We start from the raw sequence: 16,830 nt of genomic DNA, 5'->3' as shown, positions 1-16,830 counted from the left end.
GGCTGCGGGATGGGGCACAGGCTGTGGGTGCAGGCTGGGGCTGCGGGATGGGGCACAGGCTGGGGGTGCAGGATGGGGCTGCGGGATGGGGCACAGGCTGGGGGTGCAGGCTGGGGCTGCGGGATGGGGCACAGGCTGGGGGTGCAGGATGGGGCTGCGGGATGGGGCACAGGCTGGGGGTGCAGGATGGGGCTGCGGGATGGGGCACAGGCTGGGGGTGCAGGATGGGGCTGCGGGATGGGGCACAGTCTGGGGGTGCAGGATGGGGCTGCGGGATGGAGCACAGTCTGGGGGTGCAGGATGGGACTGCAGGATGGAGCACAGTCTGGGGGTGCAGGATGGAGCACAGGCTGGGGGTGCAGGATGGGGCTGCGGGATGGAGCACAGTCTGGGGGTGCAGGATGGGGCTGCGGGATGGGGCACAGGCTGGGGGTGCAGGATGGGGCTGCGGGATGGAGCACAGTCTGGGGGTGCAGGATGGGGCTGCGGGATGGAGCACAGTCTGGGGGTGCAGGATGAGGCTGCGGGATGGAGCACAGTCTGGGGGTGCAGGCTGGGGCTGCGGGATGGAGCACAGTCTGGGGGTGCAGGATGGGGCTGCGGGATGGGGCACAGGCTGGGGGTGCAGGATGGGGCTGCGGGATGGGGCACAGGCTGGGGGTGCAGGATGGGGCTGCGGGATGGGGCACAGGCTGGGGGTGCAGGATGGGGCTGCGGGATGGGGCACAGGCTGGGGGTGCAGGATGGGACTGCGGGATGGGGCACAGTCTGGGGGTGCAGGATGGGGCTGCGGGATGGGGCACAGGCTGTGGGTGCAGGATGGGGCTGCGGGATGGGGCACAGGCTGGGGGTGCAGGATGGGGCTGCGGGATGGGGCACAGGCTGGGGGTGCAGGCTGGGGCTGCGGGATGGGGCACAGGCTGGGGGTGCAGGATGGGGCTGCGGGATGGGGCACAGGCTGGGGGTGCAGGATGGGGCTGCGGGATGGGGCACAGGCTGGGGGTGCAGGATGGGGCTGCGGGATGGGGCACAGTCTGGGGGTGCAGGATGGGGCTGCGGGATGGAGCACAGGCTGGGGGTGCAGGATGGGGCTGCGGGATGGGGCACAGGCTGGGGGTGCAGGATGGGGCTGCGGGATGGGGCACAGGCTGGGGGTGCAGGCTGGGGCTGCGGGATGGGGCACAGGCTGGGGGTGCAGGATGGGGCTGCGGGATGGGGCACAGGCTGGGGGGTGCAGGCTGGGGCTGCGGGCCACGTGCCGGGGTGCGGGTTCGCAGGCCGGGGCGCGGGCTGCGGTGCCTTTGTTCTGTGCGCGGTTCCCACTCCTAGCGTGCCATCTTGAGGCCGCCGACAGCAGCCCTCCGGCACCGCACGGGCTGACGACCACCGCCACCGCGACCACCGCCCGCCCGTCCGTGTCCCCCCGGCTGGGGACCCGCTCGGCTCCCGGGCCGGCTCGCCCTGCAGGCAGCCCCGACACCCCCTCGCCGGGACGCGGGGCTGGCCGCGCTCCGTCCCGGCAGCTCGGGAGCCACGATTTTGGCCGCGGCGAGACCCCCGTGCCGCGGCACCCCGGCAGGAGGTGGCCACGGCAGCCCCTGCCCGGCCGGCCGGTCCCCGTCCCCCCACAAGGTGCGGGTGGGACGCAGCCTCCGGTGCCCGCGGCCCCGGCTCGCCTGCCGATGCTGCTGGGAGACCCTCGACCGCTGTGGGAGCGGGGGCCACCACCGCCACGTCTTCAGGCTGTTTGGCCTGGGGAAGGGGCGGTGGACGCAGCGTGGTGGGTCCAGGCCCCCCCCCCAGAGACCCACCGGGGCCGGCTGACATACAGGAGTTGGGCAAGGTACAGGGTTTTGTCCCAGAGAAACAGGTCAGGGTACTCCTTCGGAGTGAAGCTTCTTACTTCTGGAGACAGAAGTCCCCAAACCCGCTGTGTTGGCCCCGGCAGCGGCTGTCAGGCTCCGTGCGGACCCACCAGCGGCATTTTCTGCCCTGTGCCACACGGCATGGAAGGTTTGACCACCACCGCCTTTGGACGCCCATAGGCGGACGCACCAGGACAGTGCTGTGGCACAGGGCAGGCACGAACACCGTGGGAACAGACAAGAAATATTTCGGTGCTAATTCTTTTCCGAACGATAAAATTTATCTATATTATAAAATACCAGTCCCTGGGTTCCTGAGAGCTAAACCACAGTAATGTCGTGTTTCCATGTGAATTTCATTTGAGAATTTCATGTCCTTTTCACACAGAGTCACATTTCAGCCTTCTCAAGTGCTCGACTATTTTAAGAGATTAGTCTGCATGTGTGGGATAAAAAGACCTCCCTGGGGGAGCTGTGTGTGACAGCAGCCAGGGGCCAGTAGCCCCCAGTGGCCATGGGTCCAGGGACAAGGGGGCCAGCTGGGTGTGTAGGGGTCCAAATGTGCCTGCCCTGCCTTCTCCCCGCGCCGTGCCCACGCCGTCAGGGACTGGCACGCTCGTGGCATGACAGTTCTGAGCGCTTGGGGTTAATAATAATCTCTCCCCCTAGTACCAACTCCATGATTTCTGGTGAATTTGGTAAAAAAAAGCTCTGCAGGTCCCTTTGCAGATGATGTCCCTTCTCGAAGGCATCTCTTCCCCAGCTCCACAAGACTGCCATGCCATTTGGAAAAAGAAAGCTGTCTTCTTGGGGAACGGGGCCATTTGCATCCCAGTTTGGTGCCTCTCATCGCTTTGTTGCTGGGGGCAGAGGGGGATCAAACTCATCTCCGCACTAAACCGTGCAATGGAAAATAAACAAACAAAACGACGTGGCATCGAACTGGTGGCTTCCCAAGGCTGTGACACTTCCCCTTGGTGCAGGGGCCCACTTCTTTCTTTGTAAAGCATCATTATTAGTCAATAAAAGTTAAATCCCTGCGATAAGACATGCCCCCCACCGAGGAACAGACTGATCGACTGCAAATGGGAAGATCTGATAAAGCCCTAATCCAATTACTTGCCAATGTTTGTTCTTTTTTAATGGGACTTTGGGGTTGTTTGGTTTTTTTTTTTTTTTCTTCTCCAGAAGAATTTTTCTGCCTTTCCTTTGCTCCGGGTGATAAAATGCTGCCAGCCACCGGAGGAACAGGCACAGTGGCCAAGGCTGAGCAGAGAGCTAGCCACCACAGCCCTGTCTGCAGCCACCGAGGGGCTGAGACCCCCCCGTCCGCCCTGGCCAGGGGGTCTCAGCCCCTTGGTGGCTGTGGACAGGGCTGCCAGACAAGGGTCTTGCGGCAGAGCATCATCCAGCCATGGGCTCTCCAAGCAGCTGGCATTGGCAACCAGGTCACTGTCTAGCCTGAGGGACCGACATCCCTGTGTCCAGAGCTGGGGCAGAGACATCTGTTAGTTGCAGCTTCCCTATGGACAACGGGGCGCCTGAAGCACCCCGGGGGTGGGGGGGGGCATGCAGCTGAAATAGGGGGAGCGGGAGCCCCCAGGCCTTGGGGACTGGGAGTGGTGCTGGCACAGGCATCTGCCGGCAGCACGATTACGGCATCACCCGCCCTGCTGGGGCTCTGCACCCGCTCTTGCTGCCTGCAGGACTTATATAAAATGCTGGTTATTATTATTTTTATTTGCTCATGCTCTCTGAACACAAATTCCCACTCTGTGCTAACTGATGGTGTGATGGCGTGTGCCATCCTGCCCAGCTCACCCAGCTTGACGGCTGCCCTCGCAGTGGGGACGGGAGCAGGCAGTGCGAGCAGGCAGGACAGGCAGACATTTCCAGCAGCAGCGCGTGGTGTGGACAAGGTTTGGCAGGAGGAGCAGGCAGCGTGCTCCCTGCCGTGGGGATGTGCTGGCTCCCACCTCTCCACGGGCGCCTGTGCCCTGCCATTGCCTCCGGCTGTGCCGGGAGATGCTCCCCGTGCCCACGCGATGGCCGCGGCCCCAGCCCTTCGCTCGGGTGCTCAGCTGCCAGCTGTGCCCCAAGGGCTGTGGGTGGGCGCCTGGCTGACCCTCCCCATGCCCGCGCAGGCACGCTGGGGACACACGCGTGGAGCCGGTGGTGGTGACAGATCCTGCCAGTGCTCCACATCCAAGCTGGGACCCCTCTGCCAGCAGAGATGCTCGGGCACAGGCAGTGCCAACACACACACTCTCCCCTTCCATGTTGCTCTTTGGCGTTTTAGAGATAATAAATTGCTAATCAGCAGCTACCCCCTCCTCGGTGTCCTCTGCAGCAACGCTCCAATAATTAATTATAAACTACAATACTGATCAGCTTGCGTGTTCTCCATCTGCACTGACAATCATTAACCATAATATGAAATTTATAATGTTGAGACGTGGAACCTGGTGAGATGAACTGCTCTGCTTTTTAATCAGTTTTATGGGATGATATAATGCATTGATCGACAAAGACAAGATACAGCGTGTGTTCCTGTGTCTATAGCTGTGCAACCTTATTAATTTAGATTTACAAAGAGTTGCTTGATCCGGAGGGGAGAGAACTGGCGAAGCCACCTCGTGCAGGACGGACCCGTGCGGGACCCCGTGAGGGTGGCAGCTGGAGGGGCTGTCTGGGCGGGGGGGCTTGCCGGGGTCACTGCAGCCTTGGCTCACCTGGCTCTGAGCCCGGCTCCTCAAAGCCCGGCTGCGGGCAGGCTGCGGTGGCATGGGGTAGCCTCCGGCATCAGGCAGACTGCACCCAAGCATCCATCCAGGGTGATGCCGGTGGGATCCCGGGGGGTTTGTCTCGGTCTGATGAGTGGTGGTGCCGGTCCCAGCGACACGGTGCTGGGCAGCGTGTGCCTGCCTGCACGTACGTGCCTGTGCCTGGCCCTGCCCAAGCCCTCCCTCCTCCCCCCGAAATGCATCTGTGACTGGGGCATCGCCTTCCCAACCAGTACGGCCCAGTGGCGGCCGGACAGCTGGTAACCATATTGGTGTGTCTTGGGCTGTCATATCGCATTTGCACGCCTGCTCTTGCTCTGCATCCGGAGAGGCTGGGGCGGTGGTTTTCAGGTCAGAGGCTGCATCCAGCACAGGAGGAAAATTCCCATTTCCCCACCAAGACTTTAACCGTGAAGTGGCCCGGACTCGGCTCCTCCAACCCTGGCAGCAGCTCTGCACCGCGGCCACGCCGGCACCGAAGCCGTTCCCTGGCGCATCCAGCCCTGCGCCAGCGCCTGCCAGCCACCGCTCACCCCTCTGGCCAGCGTCCGTCCCGAGGCAGTGGTGGAGGAGCTGAAACTGCTGCAGTCAACAGCAAGTGGGGCTGTAATTAGTGCCGGGTAGCGTGGTTTTATGGAAAGTACAGCTTGTCAAAAAATTTGGTTTCATTCTTTTAATTTAAAAATTTAACTAATAAAAGTAACTGAGAAGCTGTGGTATACTTAGGCTTCTGTTAGGCATTTGATTTAATAGTACATGACGTTTTGATTAAAAAATTAGCTCTATATAATATCAATAGAGCACACATTAAAAGGATTAAGAATTGGCTGACTGACAGGTCTCAAAAAGTAGTTGTCAATGGGGAATCATCATCAAATGATGATGTTCAACGTTTTCATCCACAATCTGGAAGTAAATATGAAATCAGTGCTGATAAGATTTGGGATGACAAGGATTAGCACGGAGGTGGGAACGCTGACAAGGGGGAGCTGCAGGGGCTATGGGGAGGCTGAGACGATGCCCCACACAAACAGCTTCCCAACCTTGCTGCCATGGGGAGCCGAGGGCAGCCAAGCCCCGCGAGGGCTGGGTGAATGCAGGGTGCCAGGGGTCACCATGGTTTTGGCCCCCCAAGCATGGCACAAGTCCCACTCTTTCAGCCGGAGGGGGGTGCAGGAGGAAGCTGGGGACCCCCACCCCAGGCCCCCTGCACAGGGAGGCTTTGCCAAGGTGCAGCCGCGTGGCTGGCCAGGGCAGGAATTACGAACATGGCGGGGGTGGATGGGGGGGGTCTGTTCCAGGGAATGATCGGTGAAGGTTTGGTACTGGGGATGTGATGAAAAAAATGAAGGACTGGAGCGCTTCTGGCTGAGCCCAGCCAGGAGCATCGCTCTGCCCCGAGCGCCAGGGCAGGGGCAACGGGCACCCGACCCACGGCTGCCCCAGGGTGCTGCATATGCATCTGGGTCGGCCTTGATCGAACCCCAGCGGGCAGTGGGTGCCTCTGGACCCACGGAGATGCGACAGCAGCGATGGGAGGTCGGGGCTCAGCTGCCCACCCTGCAGCCCACAGCCCCCACTCACCCTCCACGAGAGATCGCCGGTGCCCCTGCAAAGGTTCGTGCACGAGCCGTGAGCCCTCGCGAGGCACAACACATCGCGCCCAACACCTCCTGAAATGGCTGAAGCCACCGCCAGCCCCCAGCAGCCCCAGCCACCACCTCAGCCGCAGGTTCGGGTGCTGCATTTATTACGGCGACGTAGGAAAGTCTGCGGCTAACTTGCAGCTCCACGTCACGTCAGCCCTGCGCTGGGAAGAGCAGCAGCCACCTCTGCTGGAGCTGCGGGTGGGAGGGTTTGCGGCACCATGGCGTGCGGGTGGCCCGCGGGCACCGGCAGCTGCCCTGCCGGAGAGCGCGACGCCGGCACCCACGGGACGGGCACGGCACAGCCGGGTGTCACTCAGGGCCCCTCTTGCACACCTTTTCTGCACATCACCCGAGTACATGCAAACAGGACATAGCTGAGCTTTTGGGTAGATGGAGGGGACAGCACATGCCGGTGCAGTGCCTCATGGATACGTGCCACACCGACACAGCCCGAGCTGTCCAGGCTGCCACTGCGCGAGGAGCCGCGGGGACACAGTCACCCTAAACTGCTCGGGATGCAGCTCCGGGGCCGGAGCAATGGCTGGGGAGCAGCAGTGCTGCGGGGACCCGTGCGGCCCTGGTGCCGCTGGCCGCTCCCCAGCATGGGACAGGGCACTGCGGCTGTTCTTCCCCTGCTGCCTTTAGCAGACGTGGTTTTTTGAAAGGCAAATCTTTATTAGTGCAGGGAGTGTGCCTAACCCACATTAATTCCCAATTGTGAACACTTTCAATTAGTGACTGCAGGCACTCAGCCTGCTGGATGTGTTCATTAGTGACATGGCCTTGCGGCTCAGCGACAAGCCCGTTGACAAACCTGTCTGACGGATGCGCAAGGTTTCGGCTGTGGCACAGAACTTGCATTAGCCCTGGAAGGAGGGACGGGAAGGCGAGGTGCCCGCAGCGGGGCGGGAACGTGCTCACACCACTGAGTGCGTGGACCACACATGGAGCCGGGGGGACGGCAGAGCCCCAGCACCCACATCCCCAGCAAGGGCGACTGGGTGCCTGTGATGGTGCACACCGGCAAAGGAGCCTCCCTTGTCCTGGGCTCAGCACATCCATCAGCAGGAGAGGCATTTGCAGAGCCCCTGGGGCCGCCGTGAGTGCTGAGTCCTCTAAATCCCGCTGAGCAGATGGCCCTGAGCCACCTTCAGAGACACCTGGCGAGCAGAAGGACACGTCCCGTCCTCAACCGTGGGCAGGAGAAGCAAAACCGCGGGCACCTTTGGTGCTTCTGCAGGGCGGCAGCTCAGGAGACCTGCCGGCCCAGGGGACGTGTTCTGGCACCGCCGTGGTGCTGCCCGATCTGAGCCCCCAGCAGAGGATTTACCGGTGGGCATCGCTGCCCTCCTGGCTGTCCATGGGAGCCAGCACGGCTCAGCGAGCTCCTGGCTCTGAGCACCCGCAGCAGCCCAGTAAAGGCATTGTGTTTCCACAAGGGCTCGACTGGCCCAATAAAAGATTATCAGCTAAATAAAACAAGAAGTGAGTGATGCCACTATGCCCTGTTGGATTGAAATTGTGTGAGCAAAGTGGTTTTCTCGGGGAGATTTATTTCCTCTGCCGGCTGCAGCCAGCCAGCCCAGCGGAGAGAATGAGCCTCTTGCTCCGAGGCCACCGCTCCCTCCTGCAGTCAGCACTCAGCTTTTATTTCATTTTTGAGGGAATCGGAACAATAAAGGAAATACAAACAGATATTCACCCATCGCAAAGCACAGGAGCACGTGCGTGTGCACACATTTGCTCACCAGTACACGAGCCACGTGCTCTAGCCCTGCTCCCCCAGGTCCCGCTCTCCCACCACACCAGCAGTGCCCAGCCAACACCTCAGCCCCAAAATCCCACCCGTAACCCGTTCCAGAGCCAGGAGGGCGATCCCACGCCAGTGGGGATGGCTCCTGCCCTGGCCTGGACCCGGCATCAGCTGTGACAGCCGGGGCAGTGCTGGCACCCGTCCCATCGCTCGCCCGCCGGGACCAGCACCAGTGCAGGCAGTGCGACAGCAGGACACTGGCTGGGGGCTCTTTGCCCCAAAACCTGGCCGGGGAGGGGGCAGGCAGCGGGTACAGAGGGTGGCAGAACTGCCTGCACCGGCTGCACTTGCAGACAGTGCCGTTCAGGCTAAAGTGGAACCAGCTGTTGCTCTATTTGCTGGCCCTGGGCAGCAAAGCCGGGCAGCAGCTCAGCTAGTGCTTTGCTTCGCTCTGGACCGGCACTCACCGGTGGCTGCTAGGCAGAGGACAGCGTGGCTGGCGTCTCCTCCACCCTGAAGAGCTCAGCATCCTGCGGTGGATGCCATCACTCCCGCTTGTGGTGGGAAGCGCCCGCGGAGGCTGCACACCGGACAGGGATGAGTCCCCAGAGCCTCAGGGAGGTCCTCAGACGAAGCCAGGGTCTCTGCCGTGGGTGACTGCCAGCGGCGGGGGACAGATCCCGGGGGCTCTTCCCCACCGCAGCCCGCGGGGAGCTGCCATGACACCAAACACAGCGCCTGAGGTTATCAAATCTCCGCTGCTCAGAGCGATCCTCCCGCAGACAGCATGGCAGAAATGGAGTCCAAAACCACTCACCATCACCTCTCCTGCCACGAGCTTCAATTTCAGATACCATCCCCCCGTAACGACTGGGCACCGGTACCTGCTCCTGCCGAGCCCCGCTCGCTGGAAAGCATGCCATTAGATCCCCAGTAATTGTAAATATTGCAAAGTGCTCGAGTCAGCAGTCTTGCTGAATTTTGCTTTCAACATCTGCAGCCCAATAAATCTTTGTCTCCTTCAGGTGAACTGTGCTCTCCGCTCGGGCTCCAATTTACATCCCTCAGCACCATCACCGCGGCAGTGCCGTCCCCGGTGGTGTCCCACCGCCAGCCCAGGTCGTTACCGCGTGGGGCCGCGGCCGCGGGGAGAGTGAGGGTCCCGCCAGCCTCCCAGGAGCCACGGGCAGCCCCGGCCCCGCCACCGCCGAGCGGCCGCGCTGCGACGGGCCTGGCGGCCACCGGCACCGTTCACTTTGTGCCAAAACCCTTCTACTCACCAGACCTTCGCCGGGATTTTTTTTTTTTTAATTGTTTTCAAAACAGATTTCATGTGGTCCCAAAATGAGACCATGATTGTAAATTAAAGTGTAATTAGCCTTTACGCTTTTATATTCATTAACTCTTCTCTGTTAATGATGCAGAGGCTGGAGCACAAACCCAGCATTATGAAACCACATCCAGGAAATAAAATAGTGATTTAGATAATGGCCAGAATATATTGCTACTTACACATAATTAAACAAATGCTCAATTTACACTTGGAAACATGAATGAATGTTGATTAACCCCAGCCCAACGACTCTGCCGGTGATGTGGTTAAGTGGCTGTGCTGCCGGCGGGGTTGGCGGCGGTGGGCAGCGGCGGGCAGGGCAGGGCACCCGCCGCCCGCAATGCACCTGCCTGGCCCAGGTGCTGCAGAACGGCCGAACCGCGCGGCCGCCCCGGCCCGGACCCACGGCCACGGCCGCTCGGGCAGCTCCGGCTCCACAGGCTGGTGCCAAAAGCCGCCCACCCCTCCCCACAGCAGCGAGGCCTCCGCCGCCGCGCGGACGGGGGTCGCTGCCGTGAGCACCGGGGTTGCTGCCGGGGCCAGGGGGGACCATATCCAGCTCCTCGTAGAACAGCAGAGACTCAGGGTGCTGCACCGATGCCAGCGGGGCCCGAGGCGGCATCGCCTTCGCTCCCGGCCGAGCAGCGCCGTGTGCCGGAGGGGTGCGCCATGGGCTGTGGGGGCCGGCGGGCTGTGCCGTGGGGTCCGCCTGCCGCTCCCGCGCAGGCTTTGTCTGCCGTCCCCCCGCGCCTCCTGCCCTCCAAATGTGCCAGTTACTATGGAGACATCGCCTCTTTAGCGCAGGAGGAGCCTAACGAAGTCCACAGTTGCAGGATAATGTTATTTTCTGCTGCAGATCCGGACGCGAGGAGCCTGGCTGGGGGACAGGCGCCAGGTCCCCCGGCTCCATCTCCCCTCAGGGGGGCACAGCGGTGCCCGGTCCCCAGCTCTGGGCTCTGCCGGGGGCTCCGCGCCCTACGCCGCTGCTGCGCCGAAAGCAGGGGCTCCCGTGGTCCTCGTCCCGGTGAGCCCCTGCCCCGCAGAGCGAGAGGTGCCATCCACCGTGGGCTCCGCTAACCATCCGTAAGCTGAGCCCGAGGAACAGAGCCGTTCGCGGGGACGGCTCAGGCCCCCCTGTAAGGAGCTGGTGGACGTGGAGCCGGACCCGGCGCCAAGCGGGGCCCCCGCAGTGTTTCCCGATGATGTCGGCCGTGGGCTCCCGGCCAGGACAAGGCAGCAGCTCTCACCAGCGGCAGGCGAGCGACATGGCCCCACAAGGGTCTCTCCCCTCCCGCAGCCAGAGCTCAGGGCGTGCTGGGCACAGCAGAGCCCTGTGCACGGACCGGGGGGGGAGGCTGGCGCAGATGCTGATCAGCCCCTGGGGAACCTTGGGGCCCAGCAGGGCCGTTCCCCCACCCCAGCCTGGCTCCACGTTGCCCACAGTGGTTTTCCACAGCATCCCCGCTGGCACCACTCCCCAAATCCGTCCCTGCCCCGGCACCCCGCGCATCCCTCAGCCCTGCAGTGACGGACAGGACGGACGTGACTGTGCTGGCATGGCGTGTCGAGACCTCTGCTCCCAGGGACTCCCCGTTCATGGATCGTTGACTCAACAGGCCATAATGGCTCCATCTATCGGGGTCAATACGGGTGCCTTTGACACATGATAGACAATAATTGCTCCTGCTTAGAGACTTTTTAGTTCATGGATCATTGACCTGATGGGCTGTAACAGCTCCGAAGGAGGCTGCACACCCCTGAGCTTAAACGCCCTCAGGAGCAAGCGGCTGTGCAAAACCACCGCACGGGGCTGTGCAAAACACGCTCTCTCCAAAAACATGCTCCCCGGGACAAGTTACCAAAGGCCCTGGGGCCCCCGTAAGCCCTCGTGGTAGCACAGCCGTGGAGGAAAGGCCGTGGCAGGAGGCACAGGAGTCCAGGCGGAAAGGCCGGCATGCCCCAGCATCCCTCAAGCACCGGGGGACAGGACCAGGGTGCACAGGGACAGGTTCACCTCCCGAGGTCTGCAGGCTGGAGCTCCCCTCTCCGACAGCAACTTCCAGGTATATGATTTAATGAAAGGCACAATAAGAAGTGAAACAATTAGAATTTCTGCCTCATTATCATGGTAATCTTATCAGTCGGATAATGAGGTATTAATGGAGATTTAATGTGCCTCTCATAACAGAATCCCTTGGAGAAAACACATAAGGAAATTGCTGTAAATCCACTTAATGATGGAAAGGTCCCCAAACACCATATTCCAGAGGATGAAAAATGCTGGATGCAAATGAGAGAGAATCAAGGTCAATAACACTGCAGGGACCGAGCTCACGGCAGCACCGCACCGCCACCGTGCATCCGCCCCGGTCCTGCCGCTTCGCCCACCCGAATGGGGCTGGTGGGCGAAGCAGCAGGACCGGGGCGGATGCATGGTGGCCACCAAGATCCTACTGTCTTGTAGGTGATGTGAACATTTCTTAAGAAACAACATGACTGAAACATAGTACTTTTGCACTTGACCACTCCCATGAAGGCATTAAATGGTGCACAGCGGAGAAACGGACATGGTCCTGGTGCCTGTCCCCACATGAGCCACCTCGCAGTGCCATGACAGCTATTTTCTCCCCTCAAGCAACCAGGACAGCCAAGCTGCATGATTAAAAAAAACAAACCCCAAACTGAAAAGCTCTGTGTTAAGCAGCCAACTCGGCAGTGCATCCTCTCCCACTAACTGGACCTTGTTTCTTTTTTGCCACTGTGCGCCCGCCGCAAGCTGTCGGTGCACGCATGAAAGAAGGTCTGAGGATACAACACAGCAGCGATGCGAAACGGGAAACCATGCAAAGTTAGTGGTAAGCTGTTCACACTTGCAATGCCATCTCCAGCACAACTGCTGATCGCATTGGAACAAGGCGGAAACATGAAATCCAGGCGGTTAAACTGCTCTCCTTTTAATCAGTTTTTACAGAATAATACATTAATAATCACGTTAGAGACAAGATGGGGTTCCTGTATACAAGATTGTGCAAGCTCATTAATTTAAATTTTATAAAGGCTTTACCAGTTTCAAAGAGGAGAGGCAGTACAAAGCTTTTAAATAGAGGTAAAGCACAATTAAAAGGTACAGAACACACACTACTAACTCAGCAGAGATTAATTCTCAAGTAGTACAGGCTCAACCAAGTCACCAGCTGTTACCCAGATAAAAGTATTCTTCCCCCTCCTTGTCCACTGCTTTCCTGCTGCTCTAGCTCTCCTGTCATGCTGCCAGCCGAAGGCTGCACAGTCTGTACCGCAGCACGGCCACGCAAGTTACACTTCTGCCAAACACACACGCTTCACTTGCCTGAAGCTTTGCTGCTGAACGGGCCTGCCTCCTCCTGCTGCTCCTGTTCGAACCCCCTTCCCCCACGTACTACTCAGCATTAACATGGCAGTGAGTTCTCAAACTTCTGCGAGAATTTGGCTTAACAGAACATTAACGTTTTCAAGCGATACGAACCAACACTATGCTCACCAGAAACTCACCTACAGGAAACAGGATCACGTTCGTGGCTTTTTTTCCTGAAATTTATGGCAGTTACATTCAGCATTTGGTAGTATAAGGTCTTCAAAACAAAAACTTTTAAACTCAAATACTTAATAGGCCATACACATTCCAATTCTCCTTCAAGAGGATTTAAAAAAGCTTTAAAGAGAAATCTCACTTAAGGTTAGGAGCAAAAAGGAACCTCCTAGGGATGAAAAAAACCAGCCCTTTCCTTTCACTCCTCTACCCTAAAAAGGAAAACACCACCTCTGTAATATTAATAGGCAGAGCCATGCCATCATTTAATTTGGCATTTCCTCCAGACATGCCAACAACCAGCGCTGAAGTCAACGACCAAGCCCTAAGTCCATGACTGCAATCTGCTACTAATGACCTCTCCCCCCTCCCCTTTCCCCAAAATGTTCCATTCATCCTTCAGTGGCTGAAGTAATTTAATTAACAGAAAGCACCAAGTTTACAGCAACAGGTACATGGTTGGCTGGCACCTTTTGGCAGCAGTTCTGTTACTTTTGGTCCTTTATGCACTGTCTTTTCACCTTTACTATTGCACACCAAAACCTAACAACATCACTTCCTATACATGTAATTTATCATTTTAAAACAAAACATTACGGGACACCAGAGGAAAATAGTAAGAGGACATTACAGGAAGGTTTTTAATTCTTTGGAAAGCCTAATTCTCTAACTACACCTACCAAGACTACATAAAGGACTTTCAGAGTAGGTTGAAAAAAAGAAGCAAAGGACCATCTTGCTATGAAGACTCTCAGCTCATCTGGGGCTCATTGACACACTTACGGGTTTTAAATAACTAAATAATAATAATAATAATAATAAAAGACTCCAGTTCTTTTAAGTATTTTTCTACGCAGAAAAACAAAGTGATAAAAACTGTGAAGGAAATGCTTCTTGCCCCTTCCATAAAGGAGAGCAAACCTGAAAGACCTGATGGTGTTGATAAATCCTGCTTGCCAAGTTTGCAAACAGAAGCAACACACAGGGTAATCACCAACTTAAGTGTCTTTGTGCCTTCTTTAAGATTGTATAAATACTCTCCTTGACTAAAACCCAAACTGTAGGACTAAAAGAACTTTCATACATCGGTCTTAACATCTCAGATATTCAAGTAATAATTAAATATTACAGGACACTTCAATATAAATAAATTTATATTGCTTTTAGATATGATCTGGCCATATCTTCAAGGGCATATTTGTGCTTCGCTACTGAGTGTTATTGGTCAGGGCTGTGCTTGCAATATTAAGTTACATGTTCAGCACCAAAAACGCATCAAGGCTAAATAACTAGAATATTGCAATGCTACACAGACTGAGTTACCACAGTAAGGCAGATCAGAAGAATTTTGTTTCTACCGAGTATTGCTCCTCCACACAATCAAGTCTCTAATAGAGGAGAAAGACTATAAATAAAAGAAAAAAGTTGCCATCCCACCCTCTCACCCGTGATTAGTTTGGCAAAAATGCTATACTGAATTACATATTAGAGTCCTAGAAAAGAAGTTTCTTTAGTTATGCCTTGACAAGTAGCACAGCCAAATCAAGCACTTGATACTTTACATAAATTGGTCTAATTTCAATTAACCAAATGATTTTCCCAAGTACTAGTTGCTTACGGGTTTTAATCGTCAAAAATGCACACACACGCCTCCATTCCCCCCCCCCCCCCCCAAAAAAAAATCATTGATCGTATTTTGAAAAGAATGCAAGAAAGATTTTGTTTTCTTTACCACTCACAGACACCAAGTCTTAACACATCCCTCTGTCAGAAGTGCAATGAACACTCTGGGAAGAGCAAGAAATAATACTGACATGGAAAAGTTAAATGCTCGCTGTCCTTTTTCACTGTAATTCTAGCTAAAAAAGAACAGCGAGTACTTATATACAGATAACAACCACTGGCCATCACTCAGACCATTTCACTCATGAAAAATCCATGTGGTGTTGTGCATAAAAACTTCGTTAAATTGATAATTGTCAGTTTAAGGGAAAGGTGGGGTGAGAAATCTATAAAACACCCTGAACTGATGTCATGATATGTTTCATAAAGAACAGTGTTATATTTTAAAATATTTTATATGAACAGTAAAACTTGCACTGCTGCATAGCAGACAACACGAAGAACATTTAGTAAAAACATTCACTGAAACCCCTGGCATATGTATTTAATGTCACTAATCAAAATATATATTACAGTCCAAGGTTCTGTTAAGGATCTCTGTTTGGGGTTTGTACAGTATACACAATATCTCAGAAAAAATATTACAGTAAGGTATTTTATTTCTCCTTTTCTATATTAGACTTATCTATTGTAACTTACAGTCCCTCTCCTCTATATATCCAAACCTTTATAACACCCTAATGCCCTAGCCAAAAAAATGTTTAGCTATCTAACAAGCCCTATTATAAATTCCAGTTTTAGAAATTTCAGTAATCTTAATTACATTTTAATAAATAGTTCGGTTTGCCCTTTTTTAATCTTAGCCTTTTGAGGAAGTCCTTTCATTACCAAAACACAGTATGTCACAACCTGTTAGAGGTCAGAGAGGCTTTTGCTTGTTTATTCAAAGGATAATGAGTCCAAAGATAATTGCAATGCATTAAATATAGTTATATAATATTTACACTGTCCTCTCAGATTTTAAATTTAGGTGAAATATAATTGACAATTAATGTCAGCTACTACAAACTTTCAGTGTGGCTGGTGCTTTATTAATAAAAGGTGTATTAAGCTAGAAAGTATACTAAGTGGTTGCCCTGATTCTTGTTTTGGTTTTCTATTAGAAATTAAATGAAGTGAATTATTCATGTGAGTAAGAATTCAGGAAGAGGGGTGGTGAAAAAAGCATGAAGAATTTTCTGCATGTTTTGAGATTCCAAAATACCTGAAAACTGTGGTCCCTTTTACAGTGCCAGTATCTACAGGGGAGAAAAACGCAACCAAAAGAGAAGAGGAAAATCTGTTAAATTAATTTGATTAGTAAAGGTGTGTTTTAAAATGCCTCAATTCTGTACAGTATTATACAAGGAAAGTCTCTTCTTCAGCTTTTGCAGCTGTTGTACATTCTTATATACTCTTCTTCTGCTAACAGTCTGCCCATACATGTGCTATTTGAGTTACTTGCGATCATCAATAGTTTTAATGAATTCAACTGCTGCTGTGAACTGCATCCACCAGTATGATTCTTCTCCAGATAAACAGTTGGCATAGAAACTACTAATGTACTGAACAGTGGACAGCAAGCAAGGTGGATTTGCCTGAGGGTTAAAGAAGAAAGAGATACTCACAGTTTGTTTGCAAAGCTAAACATAAAACATTATAAGATACAGCATAGAAATACAATTCTATTTGTGCAGCAATCCTCACACATTCATAATACAGGATTAGGTAACGTATCTGTAGGGTAGTGACTGTTTATCCAGACCAACCCCATTTCACACACTCAGAAGGCCTTAGACTTGATGAAAGAAGCATTTTTCCAACAAGGAAAAATGACTAGCAGGCCAAGAAGACGGGTAACACTAGCAGAATCTATAAAAGTCATAAAGGATTTCAACACGTGGAAAAGCCTATTGTTTTAGCATCTTATACATGACAGACCATTGTCCAAACACTCATATGTCAAAAAAGGTCAGCAACACAATGCAAATCAGTCCTAGTGTGGATCTTGGTCCAGAAAGAGGACAGCACTAAGCAGGCACAGATGACAGATGCTCGTGGACATACCTCAAAAAACCCCCACTCCACACACAATGTCTGCACCCCAATTTCCTTCGTTCCAAATGCAAAGCTTGCTTGGATTCAAAAAACCGTAACTGTGACCACATTTCTGATGTTTCTTATTTAAACCTGCTGAATTAGATCCGGTTTTGAGTC

General features: G+C 54.8%; 1 protein-coding gene across 7 annotated transcripts in view; it reads right to left on the bottom strand.

Moving 5' to 3' along the window:
- Nucleotides 1-12,321: 12,321 nt before the first annotated feature.
- GAPVD1 (GTPase activating protein and VPS9 domains 1) overlaps nt 12,322-16,830 on the bottom strand; it is a 32,867-nt gene continuing 28,358 nt past the window's right edge. For all 7 annotated transcript variants that reach the window (XM_029999579.2, XM_029999584.2, XM_029999583.2 and 4 more), the window contains one exon: nt 12,322-16,211. In XM_029999579.2, coding sequence (XP_029855439.1) covers nt 16,071-16,211 — 141 coding nt within the window. In that variant the 3' untranslated portion in view covers nt 12,322-16,070. The remainder of the gene's footprint in view (nt 16,212-16,830) is intronic.

Source organism: Aquila chrysaetos, chromosome 24 (genome assembly GCF_900496995.4).
Source record: "Aquila chrysaetos chrysaetos chromosome 24, bAquChr1.4, whole genome shotgun sequence".
Classification (NCBI taxonomy): Eukaryota; Metazoa; Chordata; class Aves; order Accipitriformes; family Accipitridae; genus Aquila; species Aquila chrysaetos.
The sequence above is the reverse complement of the archived record's forward strand: the minus strand, read 5'-3'. Positions and strand labels throughout refer to the sequence as shown.